This window comes from Capricornis sumatraensis, chromosome 11 (assembly GCF_032405125.1).
Source record: "Capricornis sumatraensis isolate serow.1 chromosome 11, serow.2, whole genome shotgun sequence".
Taxonomy (NCBI): domain Eukaryota; kingdom Metazoa; phylum Chordata; class Mammalia; order Artiodactyla; family Bovidae; genus Capricornis; species Capricornis sumatraensis.
This window is the reverse complement of record NC_091079.1, coordinates 46155471-46175000: the sequence shown is the minus strand read 5'-3', so window position 1 is coordinate 46175000 and position 19530 is coordinate 46155471. Positions and strand designations below refer to the sequence as shown.

Sequence of the window (19530 nt, the reverse complement as noted above, 5' to 3'; positions counted from 1 at the left end):
AGGGCAGAAGCCCCCAGCCACCTGGAGGGGCCCCTGTGGCAGCCCGGCCAAAACTGGGCTCCCCAGGAGGAGGTAGAGAGATACCCTGGGGGGAGGTATATATAGAACCTATTGGGAAAAGAACTTCTTTGTCAAGTTTGCTGTCTTTTATTGAAATTAATGTTTTGACTTTAAACAAAACAGCAAATACCATACCCATTTTTCAAAGGACAGTGTTGTGAAATATATCCTATAAAGTGTAATGCGAAGACTAAAGTCCTAGTCAACAGCCTGACTCAGAGAATTATGAGAATTTCCATGCTGAAAGGAGACTTGAAGGCCATCTGGTCCACCCACATCATTGCACAGATGGGGAAACTGAGGCCCATGGATGATGTGCTTGTCACAGCAACATGGCTAGTTGGCAGGGTCAAAACAAGGACACAAATGTCCTAGTTTCAGTAAAGTGCTGTCTCCTGTTAGATAGAGATGATGGATAGATTGATGGGTGGATGGGTGGATTGATGGAAAGATAGTTAGATAGATAGATAGATGACAGATGGGCAAACAAAGAAGATATGTGTGTATATATTCTGTCTACATGTACTGGGAGGAGAGAATCAGCCATAATGCAGTTTTACATTTCAATTCCATATGTGCCAGGATTTCCAATGCAGTCAGAACCTGTGGGATTTCAGTGAATCAAGATTAATAAAAGCTGTGTTCAGTTCAGTTCAGTTCAGTTGCTCAGTTATGTCCGACTCTTTGCGACCCCATGAATCGCAGCACGCCAGGCCTCCCTGTCCATCACCAACTCCCGGAGTTTACCCAAACTCATGTTCATCGAGTTGGTGATGCCATCCAGCCATCTCATCCTCTGTCGTCCCCTTCTCCTCCTGCCCCCAATCCCTCCCAGCATCAAGGTCTTTTCCAATGAGTCAACTCTTCACATGAGGTAGCTAAAGTATTGGAGTTTCAGCTTCAGCATCATTCCTTCCAATGAACATCCAGGACTGATCTCCTTTAGGACAGACTGGTTGGATCTCCTTGCAGTCCAAGGGACTCTCAAGAGTCTCCTCCAACACCACAGTTCAAAAGCATTAATTCTTCGGTGCTCAGCTTTCTTCACAGTCCTCTCACATCCATACATGACCACTGGAAAAACCATAGCCTTGACTAGACAGACCTTTGTTGGCAAAGTAATGTCTCTGCTTTTTAATATGAGCTGTGTTACAGCAGCCTTATTCCTGAGCTCTTGGACCCTTTTCTGTATTCCACTCAGCTTACTGAAATACCTTGCAGGGAACGTTAGCATAACAGCTGTAGGCACTGGGATGTTCCCTAGAACCATGATCTGGGGCTAGAGGTCTGGCTGTAATGAATCAAGCCTAGTGCCTTTCTGCTGCTTCCACAAGAGCACAGTGTCACTGCAGGCATCTGAACTGGCTTTCGTGTGAATAAACACTCTGCTGGAAAATTAGAACCATGTCATGTGTGTATCTCAGAACCTTTTGGAAAGATCACTGAGATATGATCTATACAATTTTTAGATGGAAGACTCTGTAAGCTCTTCATATCATTATTTAGCATTATTAATGTTGATGGTAATTCTATGAGAAAATTATAGTTATTAGGCATGTGCTGCCACCATTATACTATTATCCTTAATTACAATAATTTAAGAAACTGAGGAATTACATAATGTTGTTTTATCTTGTGACCAGATATTTTTCTATCTTTTGGCAAACCAGGGAGAGACATTCTCCTCATAGTGGTGAGTAATTCTAAAAGTAAGCCAAGGCAGGTGTCTGAAGAGTGGGTGCAGTCCCCCCACCTCCCTCCTGCCTTCCTGAAACCTCAGAGGAAGGCTAGGTGAGGGCCTCCAAGAAGCCTTCTTCCCAAGCCTGCTCATAAAACCTTTTCCCTAAAGGCCTCTTCCCATGTCACAAATTGAGCATAAATTGTATGTGGTGGCTCAGATGATAAAAATCTGCCTGCAATGCAGGAGATGCAGGTTCAGTCCCTGGGTCAGGAAAATCCCCTGGAGAAGGGCATGGCTATGCACTCTAGTATTCTTGCCTGGAGAATTCCCTGGACAGAGGAACCTGGCAGGCTACAATCCGTAGGGTCGCAAAGATACATGACTGCGTGACTAACGTAAATTGTACGAGGTGGAGATTTGCTCTCAAAGCAAGTGGGCTGGAAAAACTCTTTTCTTTTCATTACAATGAGAGTCTTTGTTTTCCATTCAGAAGAGATCTAAAGACCTTTTGACATCTTGGTGTTCTGTTTCTTTTTGTTCAGGAAAACCCTCATCTGTTCCTAGATAGGTGACGTATCTTTTGATGAACCGAAGTCACTTCAGTCGGCAGTCACTTGAATGGGATTTTATTGTCCTTTCCAATTAGGGCTGCACTTTTAGTCATTTTAGCTCTCATAAGTGATTGAATTTTTTTAACATATTCAGAAGGAATCTACATTTAAGAATCTACATTAAGTAACTGAGTATCTTTGTTGTTTTCTGGGAAAATATCTGAAAGAAAATGACAAGGCAAATATAATAAATCTAATAGAATTTTATGACCTTAACGGACTCCAAACCCCTTGGAATACCTCCCAGATTTCTTGTTTAAGAAACTGTTTAATCAATGGTTTACTCTCATCCATATTTAACCTAAAATATCTGCAAAACCACAAACCAGTGCTAACTTAAGTTCCACATTTATAGGTACTGGTTCCGTGAATGAACCAGCCAGCACATCCCAACACTAAAAAGCTTTTCCCAATTTACAAGCAATTTAAGTTAATGAATGGAATGCTTGAAGATTTTTCTCACATTGAGCATGCCTAAATCTTTGACTTTCTCATACCTATCGTAATCTAGGGAAAGTGTCATTTTGTGCAAACTTAGCATGTTCTATTTAGTTGATTTAATTACATGCAGTACTGTGGCTACTGTGAGCAGCGCCTCTGTGAGCATGAATGTACTGTTTTTGGTTTTTGCACACCTTTCCCCCGTGTCTTTTGTTATACTTGGATGGGACTCCAGTGGAACTCTAAACCTATTTAAACTCTCTACCACTCAATAAATGTTGAGAATTACTTGTCATCCCCACAGGAATTGTATCTCGCAGATTGTCTTAGAGCTTTTTCACGCCCCCTCTTAAGTTTTCAGTTTTCTCAAATACGGTTAAATGACTCATAGGGAGTGAAGCCAACATAATTCTGAATTTATATGAATTTGACTACTCTAGGTGCCACCTGTAAGTGGAATCATACAATATTTGTCCTTGTGTGAGTGGCTTATTTCACTTAGCGTAATGGCCTAGAGGTTCATCCATGTTGTAGCATTGTCAGATTTCTCTTCTCTCTTAAGGCTGAGGAATATCCCATTGTATGTAGCTAAATGTTTATTTATCCATTCATCTGCCACCGGGCATGGGGGTTGCTCCCGCCTTTTGGCTACTGTGAGCAGCATCTCTGTGAACATGAATGTACTGTTTTTGCTTTTTGCACGTCCTTCCCCCGTGTCTTTTGTTATACTTGGATGGGACTCCAGTGAAACTCTTTGAACCTTTAGAGGAATTGAATCAAAGAGCTAAGCAACTCATTTGGTGAGTGCAAGATTTTAGGGTAGGTGTGTGAGACAGCACATGAGGTGTTCTGCACAAGAGGATACCATTGTTATCCAACCTAAAGGGACTTTTAACTTGCAAATAATTATTACTTTATTTTTATTTATGATTTTATTTAAGTATTTATTTTTGGTTATGCTGGATCTTCATTGCTTTGCGAGCTTTTCTCTAGTTGTGGCGAGTAGGGGCTACTCTCTGGTTGCACTGCATGGGCTGTTCATTGCAGTGGCTTCTCTTGTCTCAGAGGATGGGTTCTAGGGCACTCAGGCACATGGCTCCTGGGCTTTAGAACTACATGCTCAGTAGTTGAGTCATGCGGGATCTTTTTGTTGTGATACTCAGACTCTCTAGTTGTGTTGTGAGGGCTCAACAGTCATGGCACTCGGATTTAGTTGCTCTGAGGCACATGGAATCTTCCTGGACCAGGGGTTGAACCCAGGTCCCTTGCATTGCAAGATGGATTCTTTTTTTTTTTAATATAAATTTATTTGTTTTAATTGGAGGTTAATTACTTTACAATATTGTATTGGTTTTGCCATACATCAACATGAATCTGCCACGGGTATATACGTGTTCCCCATTCTGAACCCCCTTCCCACCTCCCTCTCCGTACCATCCCTCTGGGTCATCCCAGTCCACCAGCCCCAAGCAAGGTGGATTCTTGCATGGAGGCATTGACTGAGAGGTCACCTCAGTAATGAGCTTGTGGGGCACATGTCTGAGTGCTTGCCGAAATAAAGAAGACTTGCCTAGGCTTGTACCAAGAATAAGTTTACTTTTAACTCCAGTCCCCTGCCCTGTGTACATCTTCGGTGCTGAGCATTGAAACTTGATGTTCACGGGAAGAATCCTGAAATTGTTTCTTAATCACCAGTGAAAGAACACATTCTGTGTTCTACTTTTTGTTGTTGCTGTTCAGTCGGTAAGTCATGTCCAACTCTTTGTGACCCCATGGACTGCAGCACACCAGGCTTCCCTGTCCTCCACTATCTTCTGGAGTTTGCTCAAATTCATGTCCGCTGAGTTGGTGATGCTATCTAACCATCTCTTCCTTTGTCACCCCCTTCTCCTCCTGCCCTCAATCTTTCCCAGCATCAGGCATCTTTCCAGTGAGTTGACTGTATCAGGTGGCTAAAGTATTGGAGCTTCAGCATCAGTCCTTGATTTCCTTTAGGATTGACTGGTTTGATCTCCTCACAGCCCGTGTATTCCACTTACCTGGTCCTATTGCAGAGGTTGTCATCAGAGGCCCTTCCTGAACACAGCCATGGGTGGATCCTCAGGCAACTGAGTCACACACTGACGTGCTTTTCTGTTCCAGGATGTGGGAAGAAGGCAAGGTGCTCATCTTTGACGACTCCTTTGAACACGAGGTGTGGCAGGATGCCGCGTCTTTCCGGCTCATCTTCATTGTGGATGTGTGGCACCCTGAGCTGACACCCCATCAGAGACGCAGCCTTCCTGCAATTTAGCATTCTGTGCAGGCCCAGGACACGCTGGAGAGAGACCACCTTTTTGGTTCAGTCTCCTTGGATGCGAGCATAGACCTTCAAACACCACAGCCCTTAATTCTCTTGATTTGCAGCCTGAAAAATTCTAAACCTCCTCCCAGGGATGGAAAACACTAAAGGGAATATCTGCCTCACTGCAATTCTTATAGAAAATACCTGCCGTATTTCATCCATGACAGCCCCCATCTGATGCCTGGATTCCAGGTGAACCCATGATAGCTTCTACCTTGCCGGCCAAAGATATTTTTTTCTCTTAGAATAGAGGGAATCAGTATTAATGAGAATACGTGTAGAAACTGTGAATGGATTGCTTTAGTTTGTAATTTTTCTATGCAACTATATTTTTCTAGGGTAGCTAGATGGTTTATAATCACACACCACTACTTTTTTGTTGAGTTTAATGACAAGCTGCATAAATACTTCTGTTTAATGGTAACTTTCCCGGTGAACTCAGACATCCCTATTTTAATTATTTTTAGTAAAAGGCACTCATGAAAAAAAATTATGTTTTCCTAATACAAAGCTGAGAGACATAATTATGCCAATGTCTTATGAACCATACTGCTCCCCATCCATTGAGTCTCTTTGCTTTTTAGTCTTCGTTAAGAGCTGGAGTCTTAATTTTTCTTCTCACTCTGTGAATGGCAGAAATACTGACAAAAATGGTATTTCTTTCTAAGAGGAACTTTTTACACTGAAAAAGGACCTGGAGTCATTTCATATTTAGTTATAACAATGACACGTGTAAATTTTTTTAATGACAAATATCAGGCATTGCGGGGAAGAAAACAAAAATTTCTCCAAGTGAGAATTTTCTCTTGGGATTAGCTCGATGGGGGGCTGCTAGGATCTCTGACTTCCGACCTCTTTGCATTTATAAAACCGGGCTGGAATCCAGAGTGTCTTCTACTGTGGATCCTTGTGAATGAGAAGGTCTTTGAAAGGATTCCTATCACAACTTTGCAAAATTAAGAAGGATGACAGAGTGGAAGGCCAAAAATGCCCGGATGTCTGTTCTGGGTATAGGATGTCAAAACTGTTTCCTCTTTGCAGTTGTTCAAAAGACTCTGACATCTCCCTGGCTTGAGAAACTTCTGCCATTTAAACTTCACTTTGAGGTGTCAATTATTATTGATCGTTTCATTTTAAAATTTGCCATTGCTTAGAAAGAACAGTTGCCTACTTGTTCCAAAGATGACCACATCATTAGTTTAGTGGAATATTAATGCATTAAATTTTGTGTGTTTTAAACCAAAGCTAACTAGAAATGTTAGCTATAAGAATGTAATGATATTCATGCACTGAATTTTAAGCCAATATGAACAAAAATGCTAAAGAAATGACATACAGGTTACCATGCACAGGGAGAAAAATCACTTGTGTTTTCTTTTCCTTTGAAGGACAAAGAAGGTTGCTTTCTTTATATCATCAAAAGAAAAAACAAAACAGTTCTTTAAAATGCTATTGTATTGTCCTTCAGGATATTAGCTTCCCTTTGAAGAGTCTATAAAATATTTGTCTTGTTTCCTTCTGTTTTGCCAATGCTGAAAAATCTCTCTAAAATAGATGAAGAAGCATTTGAGGAAAATCAGAGTGAACTACCAAAGTCTGGAAGGAAAAGCAAACGCTTGAAAAATAAAAAGGGATTTGTGTCCTTCAGTATTTATTGAACAGAAGAAAGGACTGACAAAGGACAATGCAATCTAGTGCTCGCGCGGCAACATTCATGTCACTTACTGAATTGGGTTCTTGTATGTATATTGCATACACATAAAGAAATTCAAAGTAGCAGTTGTCACTGTTGAACCATCATCTTACATTCATTTAATGAAATCATGGAATAGAGTTAAAAACAATTTCTTAGCTTGATAATTATAATATGGTATTTAAAATCAGGTCACTACAGTAGGATTCTAAATATCGCCAATTGGAAAGCCAGAATTATTATTACTGTTGCAAAATGTTCAGCAATAAATTGACTCCAGTAGCATTTTAAACACTTGGATCCCACAACTGTTTCATAAACTCAAGTAATAAAATGGGTTTTCTAATTTGCTTTAATTCTTCATCATTCCTCCCTATGTTGTGGTATATAAGAAAAGTCACTGCATTGGTAGAATTATTTCAGTATTAGTATCTTGTTATTTGAAGTGTCTACACAAAATGAATTGGTTTTATTTATACTGTGATGCAGTTGATTGGGAAATATTTTAAATTCTATTTCAATTTTATTTCAAGAGTGGAATACAAAAATCACTTCTGTTATCATTTTCTACCAGTAGAAAAAAATTAAAACACTAGATCTATTGAGAAAGAGATATGATAAATTATTAAAATTAGTAATAATATCCACTGAGGATGATTATGGCCAGTTGAATCGCCTCTTACCTTTGAAATTTTTTAGCCAACAAATTGACCCTCCCAAATACTTAAAGTGTAAAATCATGTTTTACTGCTCATTATCAACTATTAAGTATTTTTTCTTTGACGCTGAGCACCAACTGGTCATAGTAATGAAGGCCCATGTCATGCGAATGGCTGGGAGAATAAGAGATATAGCTAAAAACATACAACTGGTTTGGGGAAACATGGCACAGGTAAGGATATCATATGCTATGATATCTGTTTATTTTTATCTAGTTTCCTTTGAATGGATAGCTGGGGACTCCATTTCTAAGGAAAATAAAGAAATAAAATGATCTTTGGCATTTCATCCTGCATTCCACGTCTTCTCTTATTTTCAGTTCTTGTATATTTAGCCATCCTTAAAGATCTTCCTCCAAGTTTGATACCTACCCCCTTAACAACAGCCAGGTCCATCCTTCGCACCTTTAACTGATTGCAGGAGGGAGGTGGGGGGACATAGTGGGTGTGTAATGCTTTTGTAGCACTTTTCTTGCAGTAGTGACCTAAGTGAGGCAACTTGAAAAGATTCATTAACCACTGACATGTAGTTTCAACATAACCCCCTACCCTCTGGAGACATACATTCCTTGTGGGAAGCCACATCGCTAAGATGAAATAGTCATATTTCAATTTGTGTGTCTTTGTTTCAAATTAGCTCATGATAATCAGCTGGTGGCCTCATCAAAGATGTGACATTAAAATCATTTTTGCAGGATATCAAAACAAACAAACTCTGCAAATAGCCAGACCTACAAGAGCATGCTCTTAGGCTGAACAATTTGAGATTGGATGCTGGTGATGAGGTCAAAGAAAATAACTCAATGTAGGAATGAAGATTACCGGAGATACTATTGTCTTGGGGCTTTGCACTACATTAAACTTGAAAATTGTGTCTGCACAGTTTAAATTCTTATGGATCAACTTGGAAATGCACTTAATTTTAAACTGCAAAAACTGGAGAGCATCTCTTCAAAGCCTCAGAGAAATCTTTGTCCTAATGAGGTGTGTGCCTCAAATTTAGTTTTTCTCTTTTCAACTCATTTAATACATAAATATGGGGTGGGGGAGTCTTGTTTCCATGACTACCTTGCTTCATCCTCCAATTCCCTCATTGAAAAACAAAAATGCATCTCTCAAGTCTTTGTTCAACTTTGGCTGCTCAGACCAATGGCTGGTGACAGTCATTACTGGGTGGCAGGAGAGGAGGCCCTTGTGTCGAGCCGAACGCTTCCTGGTGGCTGATACCACTGAGAGTTGGTGACGTCGGGAGCACGGGGTGGCTCGGGGTTCAGTCCAGAGCCAGGAGTGGCTGGGTGTTCTCATTCTCTCCCTTCTCCTCATGTTTCAGAGTCCCAGCTTCTACCACAGACTGAGATCTAATAATAGGGGAAGGAAAAAGATCTGATTACAGACAATTCATGGTGCTAGCTATTTTGGAATCTTGGAGGGCCTTCAGACTTCATGGATCCCTGATTAAGCAAGACGCTCAACTATACAACTTCTCCCCCTTGTGTATCTCTGTTTTCCTTGCTTTTGTGTCTTCTACATCACGTTTTTAGGGAAACAAGCAGCTTGGAATTTCCTTTATAGGGATCTCTGTTTGATAAAACAAACACACGTTCTAGCCACAATTCTGCCCCTTTGTCTAAACATTCTGTGGATCTTAAGATGTATAAAGTGTCATAAATTTTGTTGGATTTTTAATGTTTCAAAATACTTTTGAGAGCCTTTGTCTCACGGTCATAGGAAACTGTCATATATGGTGTTAATAGCACAAGATGTAGAATCAGGCTGTAAATGTATCCTTGGCTCCTTAATGACAGGAGTCTTGGGGAAGTTCTTAGAACGCTGGACCTTGGTTTTCTCATCTGTAAAACAGAGCTATTACCTGTTACCTGCAGGTAGCTATTACCTACCTCCCAGAGTTGTTAAGAAGGACTAAAACTAATATTATACGTAAAGCATTTGGCATGTAATTGTAGTCAAAACTTATGGAGCACTCTATTATTACCAATATTGCAATAATGTCAGTGATCTTTAGTTTCTGATGTGTCCTTTTATACTGGAGTAATAATTTCTTGTGTTTATAACCCAGATTGAAATTATTTTCCAACTTTATAGAGAGAAGATTATAAGAGCTATGCACACAGTAAACATTCAATCAGTGTTCATATACTAAAAAGAAAAAGCCACTCAAAACATTAAGAAAATGATTGAAGTGGGTTATTCAAATAAGCAAGATTTACATGTAAGTGCAGTAAATGGGTAACTCAGTACACCTGAGTTTCCCAAACTCGCCACATTCTGAGTCTTCAGGACTATCCCTTGACTAACTCTTTTAAACGCCTGGAGTATCCTGCCTGATAAAGTGTCTTTGTATACTTGAGGCTTTGGGCCATGATATATGGTTTGTTTTAACAATGTGATTAATGATAAATGTCTATTTTTGTATGCCTGAACTTTGGGAAACAGCCTTTCAATTTGACCTCCTTTTGGGGGAGGTAGAGGAGCTGAAGACCAAGTAGCTAAGGTCAGTCACACATGCTCTGCTTGCCTGTGTGACAGACAAACCAGTATACCAAGACATGGGTGAGTTTCTCTGGCTGATGACACGTTGCCTGTGTTGTCTGTCACATGTCATTGCTGAGAAAATTAAGATCTGTCTGTGACTCCAGTGGGAGGAAAACTGGAAGCTTGCAACTGCTCCAGAGGACCTGGACTCCACCCAATGCACCTTTTTCCTTTGCTGACTTTGATCTGTATTCTTTTGCTGTAATAAACCATAATTGTGAGTATAACCACATTTCTGTGAGTCCCTCAAGCAGATGATCACATCTGGGGGTGGTCTTGAGGACCTCAAGCACGATATATAATAACACGAATGTTTGTTGTCTGTGTACCTGGTATAGCTGTAACCTCTTTACATGTATGAAGTTACTTCATTTTCATACCCTTAAAGAGTGGTGCTATTATTGCTTCCATTCTGGGGTGGGAAAAATCTGAGGTAACAACAACAAAAAAAAGAAGTAACATAGGAAAAGCAACACAAATAGAGAATGGAGAACAAGACAGGTTTATCACCATCGCAGTATTCCTTGGTCTGCCTAACACTGCAGCAATGTTTAGCTGCTCTAAATGTCAGTCTAGTCCAACTTTAGGAGCCAAGCCTAAACCTTTCAAAATGAACTGGATTTGATTGCTCCTGGTACAGGGAGAGAAGCCCCAGGTAGTAGTATATTTCAGCTGTTTTATACATTGCCTACATATTTCTCTCTTTGCTTTAGTTAAAGGCTGTGTGTGTGGCGTGTGCACACACACACTCCCACACAAGTGTAGCGGGGTGGGCAGTGGAGGTAATAGATTTATATAAAAAGCAGAAAAGCCAAAAACCCCGAAGGTTCTCTGAGGGATGGGATGGGGTCCGGGGGGAGGTGGGAGGGAAGTCAGGATGGGAAACACATGTACACCCATGGCTGATTCATGTGAATGTATGGCAAAAACCACCACAATATTGTAAAGTAACTAGCCTCCAATTAAAATAAATAAATAAATAAAACTGAAAAACAGGAATACAACTGCCCATACAGGCCACCTCCATCCAGCACCTTGGACAGCTGCCTAACCACTGCCCTACAGGCCCTGGTGAAAATGGAGGATGTTAATGGCCAGTCCACTTTAGAGATGCTAAGCTGTATTTCTCACTCATGCCACTTGGCTTTGTTTTACAACATGGCAAGAGAATCACAGCCACAGAATTAGAAAGGACCTTAGAGACCCACTAGATGACCCACAGGAAATATTAAGTAAGATGCCATGCAGTTTCCTGTTGACTATATCTGACTTAAGAGATCTATCCCTCCATACTGCTGGAGGAGCAACTCTGCTAGAAAGCTTTTTCTTACAATGAACTAAAACCTGTCTTTTTGCAACTTTTATATACTGTTCCTGGTTTTGTCTGCTGGAATCACCAGAATATGTATAATCCATCCAATCCACATAACAGCCCTTAAAATATTTGTCGAGTGCCCTCTAGACCTCTCTCTGCTCCCACTAAAACTAACTGAATTCCTCTTGAGCCTTCAAGATTTCTAGAACTTAACTACTCTCCTGCATCTCTTCACCACCTGCTTGCCCACAGGATGTCACTTCAAAAAAGAATGAAATTATTGCTTCCTTCTTTTTCTTTTTTGTATGCTCCTCTTGAAGCATAGAAAATGCACCTAAAATTGCCTTAGCCTTTCTGGAACTCAATAAAGCCAAGGGAAATTTTAGCTATATTTACACATGCTGCTGTTAAGTCATTTCTCTCCCATCTTGAAAGTACATGGTTGAATATTTCATCTTTTTTTAATTTGGCTCATATTACCACTGTATCTCTATCCTTTTGGATCTAGAAATGTGTTACCCATCCAAATTATTGTCTGTGATTTTCATGAGTAGTGGATTTGTTTTTAAACTTTCCCTTCCCCTGTTTTGGAAGCCACCCTGGGAAAAAAAATATCAACAAATTCTCAAATATTGAACTTTCAAACAAAAATCACTTATTGCCACTAACTCATGGTAATAAAGGCTTCCCTGGTGGCTCAGCAGTAAAGAAGCCACCTGCAAATGCAGGAGATGCAGAGACATGGGTTCAGTTCCTGGACCAGGAAGATCCCCTGAAGGAGGAAACAGCAACCCACTCAAGTATTCTTGCCTGGGAAATTCCATGAACAGAGAAGCCTGGCAGGCTACAGGCCATGGAATAAAGAGTCAGACACAACTGAGTGACTGAAGAACAAAAACAACACCGCAAAGAAATAAGGCATAAGTGACACAGAATGGTCAAGTGCTCTGTGATAGGAGAGTTTTCAGGCCCTTTAGACCAAATAATTAGCATGAAGTAAATAAAGAGTTAAATGGCTAAAGATTGTTCATGTATGGTAAGAAATGTTTGTGAATGTCATAGCTAGGGACTGTGAGAACATGTTCAGAAATGCTCATTCTTTAGTGGAAATACTGCTTTAATTACCCAGTCATAGACTATAAGAAATGGAACTTGAAGTGGTCCATTTTCAGGACAAAGTAGCTGGCCTTGGGTGGAGAATTATTAACAAACAGTTTTTCACCAACAGCTAGCTAGCTTCATCTTGGAAAATTACTGGCAAGCTAGTCTACCCATGGACCAGCCCTAAGCTAACAGGATGTTTGGGAAGGGAGAAATATGGACTTAGGATGGGAAGGGAGAAGCAAGAATACGCTATGAGACTTAGGTGACGTCCTAGAAGATTGTAGCCCCAGAGTACTAAGCCAGTGAGGGATTGGGGAGGGGTCTGCTTGCCAGGGAATAAAAGTGCTTGCTGTAACTGTCCCGGGTGTGCCTGCCCACCAGACACCCAATCTTGTAAGACTGTCCTTTAAAGTCTCCCTTTCACTGTGCTTTGTGTCTCTGAGTCCACCCCTTGGTTTGGGGCAAGTGAACATGTTTCTCGCATAGACCCATAGATAGGTATGGGGTCACTGTGATCAACACTCTGAGAACAGGGTCTCAGGTATTGGAGTGGGAAGCAGGCATCATCTCTTTTTCATCTCTAAAGAAAAAGAAGAGAGGAAAAGCTATCATTCACACAGTGACATCGCTCATAGGCCTCATTTGGGTGCCTCTTCCCTTCACTTGGCATCAGATTTGGATCTGTTGACTTAAAAAGTATTCACAACTTAGAAGTTAAGAGTTATGTTTTATTCAGCAGCGAATTTTTAGGACTTCAAGCCCGGGAGGCAGCATCTCAAGTAACCTTGAGAGAAGTGCTTCAAGGAGGTGGTGGGGGTGGGGGGTCAGCACGGAGCCAGGTTATACAGAATTTTTGCAACAAAGGGCAGGCAGTCTGAATGTTGAAAGATGACTGTTAACTAAAGAAAACCAGGTATCTCAAGTCAAGGAATTTAGCGCTTTTCTATGTGTGGGAAGATGCAAGAGTCTGGACTCACTGAAGTCATTCTTTTGATATGCACTTCAGGTATCTTGAGCGGTTTCCTGGGTTTTCATATCCTGAGTTTTCTCAGGACTCATCATAGGAAGTGACTGCAGTCTGATGTTTGCAAGATGGCAGGTATTCATTCCTTCCTGAGTTCCTTCAGGGCTCACCAGCTCACTGATGATGACTACGATATCCTTTGTTTACTGATATGGCAGAAAACATTCCCCTTCTCAGATCTATGTGGAATTTTTTAAACATTTGTACTGACAGTGGGGACTCAGGATGCTAGGTTTCTTATCTCAGCCAATAAACTGTCTTGGCTGAGTGTTGGGTAACAATTGAACAGCCCTAAGGCATTGAGCATGAGGAACTAAACGCAGTTTTTTGTTTTTGTTTTTGTTTTCTTGTTTGCATTTTCCCTGATTGAGAAGGAGACCAGAGCGTCTTTACTTTCAGTGTGACATAATTCCATTTACCTGGTCACAAAATGAGCATTTGATATAAGGAACACATTCTGTCATGAAATATTTGAAACTCATTGGAACAACAGAAAGCATATGTTGCCTTTTTCAAAATCTAGCATAAATAAAGCAAAGAGAAACACCCATTTTAAACCTTGCCCTCTGTCCATTTAGCTGAGTCACAGTACTCTCTGGGAAGAATGTTGAACTGTTCACTGATAAAAACATCTCTGCCACTCATAAAAAGCGAGTTCAGGAACTGTGCATTAACCATGGAGGAACCACTTGCCTTGTGGTTTTTTGCCCAGATCACGTTAGTGGTAATCTCCCAGCTTGTTGGCTTTGCCTTCACCCAAGAAGATGAACACTTCTGCTAAAATAAACATTTCAGTCTTTTCTCATGGGTCTTCTTTCCAACACTGAAAGCCAGCTTAACCTCAAGGGCAAGCTGGGGAGTTATAGGAGCTATTTCAGCCTTCATAACAATGGCTTCGTTCTTGCCTTGATAGTTGCCACATTTTGTTTTCCTGCTATTATATCCTCCGCCCCCACCCTCCTCCATTCATTCTACCTTTCTTCTTTCTACTTTCCCCTTTTCCTCTCCAAAATTTGGAAGTTTCCTCACTGCATGTCATCAAATATCTATAACCATGCTTTTAATTTTTACTGCTTCCAAAGGCATTTACCTTTCACACGGGAAATAGATTGGGAAACAGTGGAAACAGTGTCAGACTTTATTTTTGGGGGCTCCAAAATCACTGCAGATGGTGATTGCAGCCATGAAATTAAAAGACGCTTACTCCTTGGAAGGAAAGTTATAACCAACCTAGATAGCATATTAAAAAGCAGAGATATTACTTTGCCAACAAAGGGCCATCTAGTCAAGGCTACGGTTTTTCCAGTGGTCATGTATGGATGTGAGAGTTGGACTGTGAAGAAAGCTGAGCACTGAAGAATTGATGCTTTTGAACTGTGGTGTTGGAGAAGACTCTTGAGAGTCCTTTGGAGTGCAGGGAGAATCAACCAGTCCATCCTAAAGGAGACCAGTCCTGGGTGTTCATTGGAAGGACTGATGCTGAGGCTGAAACTCCAATACTTTGGCCACCTCATGCGAAGAGATGACTCATTGGAAAAGACTCTGAGGCTGGGAGGGGTTGGGGGCAGGAGGAGAAGGGGACGACAGAGGATGAGATGGCTGGATGCCATCACTGACTCGATGCACGTGAGTTTGGGTGAACTCTGGGAGTCGGTTATGGACAAGGAGGCCTGGCGCGCTGTGATTCATGGGATTGCAAAGAGTCGGACACGACTGAGCGACTGAACTGAGCTGAACTGAATGTTCTAGTACACCTGTGTTAGCACTTCTAACCAGAAACAGTGAGGCTTTTTAAAAGATATTTTTAAAGATGTCTCTAATTCTACTCAAGCTCTATTTCTTCCTGTAAGTTCCTGCCCGGACTTGAATGATGGCTCCACCACTGGCTTTGTGGTCTTGGGCAAATTTGACCCCCTCATGTGTAAAATGAAAGTATGATAGTGCCCACAACATGGGAGGTGGGGATAAGGAGAACTAGATGAATCACAAATTGAAAATGTCTAGCCCAGTGTCAGCCTGATGCATGTGTACCTTCGTTTTTACCTAGTGCTATTCTTCCTCATTGCAGATAAGAAAATTAAGGTCTGGAATATTCAGTTCATCTACACTTCGAGTTACAAAGCATGAATTCAACTCCAAGTTCCCAAAAGCCTCATTGTTAAATTTACAAGAGAGAACTCTGTGTCCTGATGTATCATGTGACCTGAGACTAAATGCGGACGAAGATTTGAGAAGGGATAAAGACTAATATTTTAAAAATGCAAAATAAGTGATGAGACTGCTCCACATGAAAGCTAACATTATTGTTTTATCTTATATCTTATCACTTTTAGAAGTAACCCAGAAGTTTCCACCTGCTGAACAATTATTTATGTAGATTTCAATGCATCTATTTGTAGTTGTTTTCCATGATGTGAAGCAATATGGATTTTCTTTCTGCTATAATGCCTTCAATAATATCCTTAATGTGGAGTCTTAAAGAATAATCATAAGACATATATTCTGTTGAGCTACCAAACTCTTCAATGTTAGAATGATACTTGTAGGCAATATGATACAATTAAAATTCATGGAACCAGATCAATAAATCATAAATCAACAAATCATTTTTTAACAGTTAGCCTAAGTATTTCTCATGTAAAGCAGCAAAGCCTTTCTTTATTGAAGTGAAGAAATAAGAAATAAACCTCCCTTGACTATGACAATACAATTTGCCATAACTTACTGAAATATAAAGAAATCAATGGAAGAAAAATAAATATTCTATATCTTTTTAAGTGAACTATTTTTAGAGTGAGTCCAACAATTCAGCTTTTGCCTAAATGCATTGTAACTTGAATTCAAGTGTATAATGTATTTCTATTTAACCATGATAGTACCAACCTTAGAGCAAGGAAGAAAGAGCCAAGAGAAACACATGTGCCTTCAGAAAGGATGGAAATTGGCCTCACATGTAAATAGGTCTAAACCAACACCATCCAACACAGAGCCCTCAGCACATGTGCCCACTGAGGAATTGAAACTGGATCGGTCTTAGCTGAGATATTGAGATAGACTGTAAACACACTGTATGCATGGGATTCCGAAGACAGCATGAAAAAAAAATGTAAAATATCTCACTAACACTTTTAAAATTATATTGAAATCATAATTTTGTATACATGGGGTTGGGCTTCCTTGGTGGCTCAGGGATGAATAATCTACCTGCCAATGCAGGAGACATGGGTTCAATCCCTGGTCCAGGAAGATCCCTTGGAGAAGGAAATGACTACCCACTCCAGTATTCTTGCCTGGGAAATCCCATCGACAGAGGAGCCTGGTGGTGTGGCAAAGAATCAGACACAGCTTCAGGACCAAGCAACAACAATTTTGGTTAAATAAAACATTATTGGAATTAATTTCACTTGTTTCTTTCTTTACTTGTAATGTGGCTACAAGATAACTTAAAATTCTATGTGTGGCTCACGTTATTTCTATCGGACAGTGCTAGTCTAAGGCTTCGTTCCCTCCATCAGGCTTGTGGCTGAACCAGAGTGATATACTCACCCTCATTTAGAATTTCACAGTCATCCCAAACGACCAAAGCAACATTATGATCTGTCACCACCAATATTCAGTGTGCTGAGTTATTTTTCACATGTTAACTCATTTAATCCTCCCACTGATACACACAAAGCCCCAGGTGACATGAGAGCTGTTTTCTGAGTAACACTATTGTTGCTTGAATGCTAACTAGAAAGAAACTTCATTAGTTTAGATTCCGTTAATTTATTATTTAGATGAGGGTGAATATATGCCATTATTTTATCTCTAAATGGATAAATAGTATCAAAGACTTCAGGAAGAAATTTAAACTACTTGAAAAGAAAGAAATAAGTTCTTTCTGAACACACAGCAAAATTATTACTAACTTCGTGTTACAATTACAGATGGTTTTTGTTGTTTATTATAAGGATCCTTGGAGAAATGAGCCGATGGAAGAGAATCGTCACCATGTCACTGACTTGCTGTGGGACTCTATGGAACATCTCACTTGGCTTCTATGATCCCACGTTTTTCAACTGTAAAATGATGATTGCTGGACAAAGTGCTGATTTTAGCCCCAAGAGTTATGAAGTCTACCAGACTGGGATAAATCAACATTAGTTCTTGAAAATAATTAGACTTCATTTTTCAAAGTTCCACAATTCTGACTTTAAGCTAATTTGCTTGAATAGTCTAAGTACCTCTCTATCTCAGCATTTGTTTTTACTTCCTTCTAGAAATGCACAACAATACAGCACATAACAAATTTTGACCAGACCTGAAAAGCCTCTTTGAAAATTTGTATGAGCCCAAAACATTTAGATTTCATGAGTCCAAAAGATTTACCTTTAAAAAAATTTTTTAGGGACCTCCCTCATGGTTCAGTAGTTAAGAATCCACCTTACAATGCAGGGAACTCGGGTTCAATCCCTGGTTGGGGAACTACGATCACACATGTCACAGGGCAGCTACATTCAAGTGCCACTACTTAGAGGGTCCATGTGTCACAACGAAAGATCACACAGGTGCTACAACTAAGACCCAATGCAGCGAAATAAATAAATAGATATTTTAAAAGATATTTTTATTTCCACAAGTTTATAAATACTGAATTCAAAGCTGCCAGGTGCTACTTGATAACTATTTTCAAAGAACTAAAGAGCCTCTTGATAAAAGTGAAAGAGGAGAGTGAAAAAGTTGGCTTAAAACTCAACATTCAGAAAACTAAGATCATGCATCTGGTCCCATCACTTCATGGCAAATAGATGGGGAAACAGTGGAAACAGTGACAGACTTTATTTTTGGGGGCTCCAAAATCACGGCAGATGGTGATTGCAGCCATGAAATTAAAAGATGCTTACTCCTTGGAAGAAAAGTTATGACCAACCTACACAGCTTATTAAAAAGCAGAGACATTACTTTGCCAACAAAGATCTGTCTAGTCAAAACTATGGTTTTTCCAGTATTCATGTGTGGATGTGAGATGGACTATAAAGAAAGCTGCTGCTGCTGCGTCACTTCAGTCGTGTCCGACTCTGTGCAACCCCATAGACGGCAGCCAACCAGGCTCCCCTGTCCCTGAGATTCTCCAGGCAAGAACACTGGAGTGGGTTGCCATCTCCTTCTCCAATGCATGAAAGTGAAAAGTGAAAGTGAAGTAGCTTAGTCGTGTCCGACTCTTCGCAACCCCATGGACTACAGTCTACCAGGCTCCTCCATCCATGGGATTTTCCAGGCAAGAGTACTGGAGTGGGATGCCATTGCCTTCTCTGATAGAGAAAGCTGAGTGCCGAAGCACCGAAGAGTTGATGCTCTTGAACTGTGGTGTTGGAGAAGACTCTTGAGAGTCCCTTGGACTTCAAGGTGATTTCCGAAAGGAAATCAGTCCTGACTATTCATTGGAAGGACTGATGCTGAAGCTGAAACTCCAATACTTTGGCCACCTCATGCGAAGAGCTGGCTCATTTGAAAAGACCCTGATGCTGGGAAAGATGGAAGGTGGGAGAAGAAGGGGATGACAGAGGATGAGATGGTTGGATGGCATCACCAACTCAATGGACATGAGTTTGAGTAAGCTCCAGGAGTTGGTGATGGACAGGGAGGCCTGGTGTGCTGCAGTCCCTGGGATCATAAAGGGTGGGACATGACCGAGCAACTAAACTGAACTCACCTGAGTCATCATGAAGAATTCTAGTTTATTTAAAGTAACTAATTGCTAATATGATTGTCCTCAGGCCACAGCTTCCTGCTGCAGAGAGTAGCTCCCATCTCATCTTGAGCAACCAAGGGTGTCCCAGTGTGCGGAAAAATTCCAGCTGGCCCTCAGCAAATCTTGCTTGTCACATCTGAAATCAGTTTCAGGATGTTTTGGAAAAGAAGATTTCAACACGCACTTTGATTGGATATTTTTAGAATTGTCGCCTATGAGAGAGTTACCCAACCCCAAGGCTGGTCATTATA

The 19530-nt window shown here is 40.6% G+C and overlaps 2 protein-coding genes across 5 annotated transcripts in view; one reads left to right on the top strand and one right to left on the bottom strand.

Annotated features, from left to right (window-relative positions):
* The window catches only part of ASPH (aspartate beta-hydroxylase), a 188544-nt gene extending 180746 nt beyond the window's left edge, over window positions 1–7798 (top strand). For all 4 annotated transcript variants that reach the window (XM_068983284.1, XM_068983285.1, XM_068983286.1 and 1 more), the window contains one exon: window positions 4936–7798. In XM_068983284.1, the coding sequence (XP_068839385.1) occupies window positions 4936–5086 (151 nt within the window). In that variant the 3' untranslated portion in view covers window positions 5087–7798. The remainder of the gene's footprint in view (window positions 1–4935) is intronic.
* A 1021-nt stretch (window positions 7799–8819) lies between these two features.
* CLVS1 (clavesin 1) overlaps window positions 8820–19530 on the bottom strand; it is a 147065-nt gene continuing 136354 nt past the window's right edge. Inside the window, exon 5 of the mRNA XM_068983840.1 lies at window positions 8820–8907. Coding sequence (XP_068839941.1) covers window positions 8820–8907 — 88 coding nt within the window. The remainder of the gene's footprint in view (window positions 8908–19530) is intronic.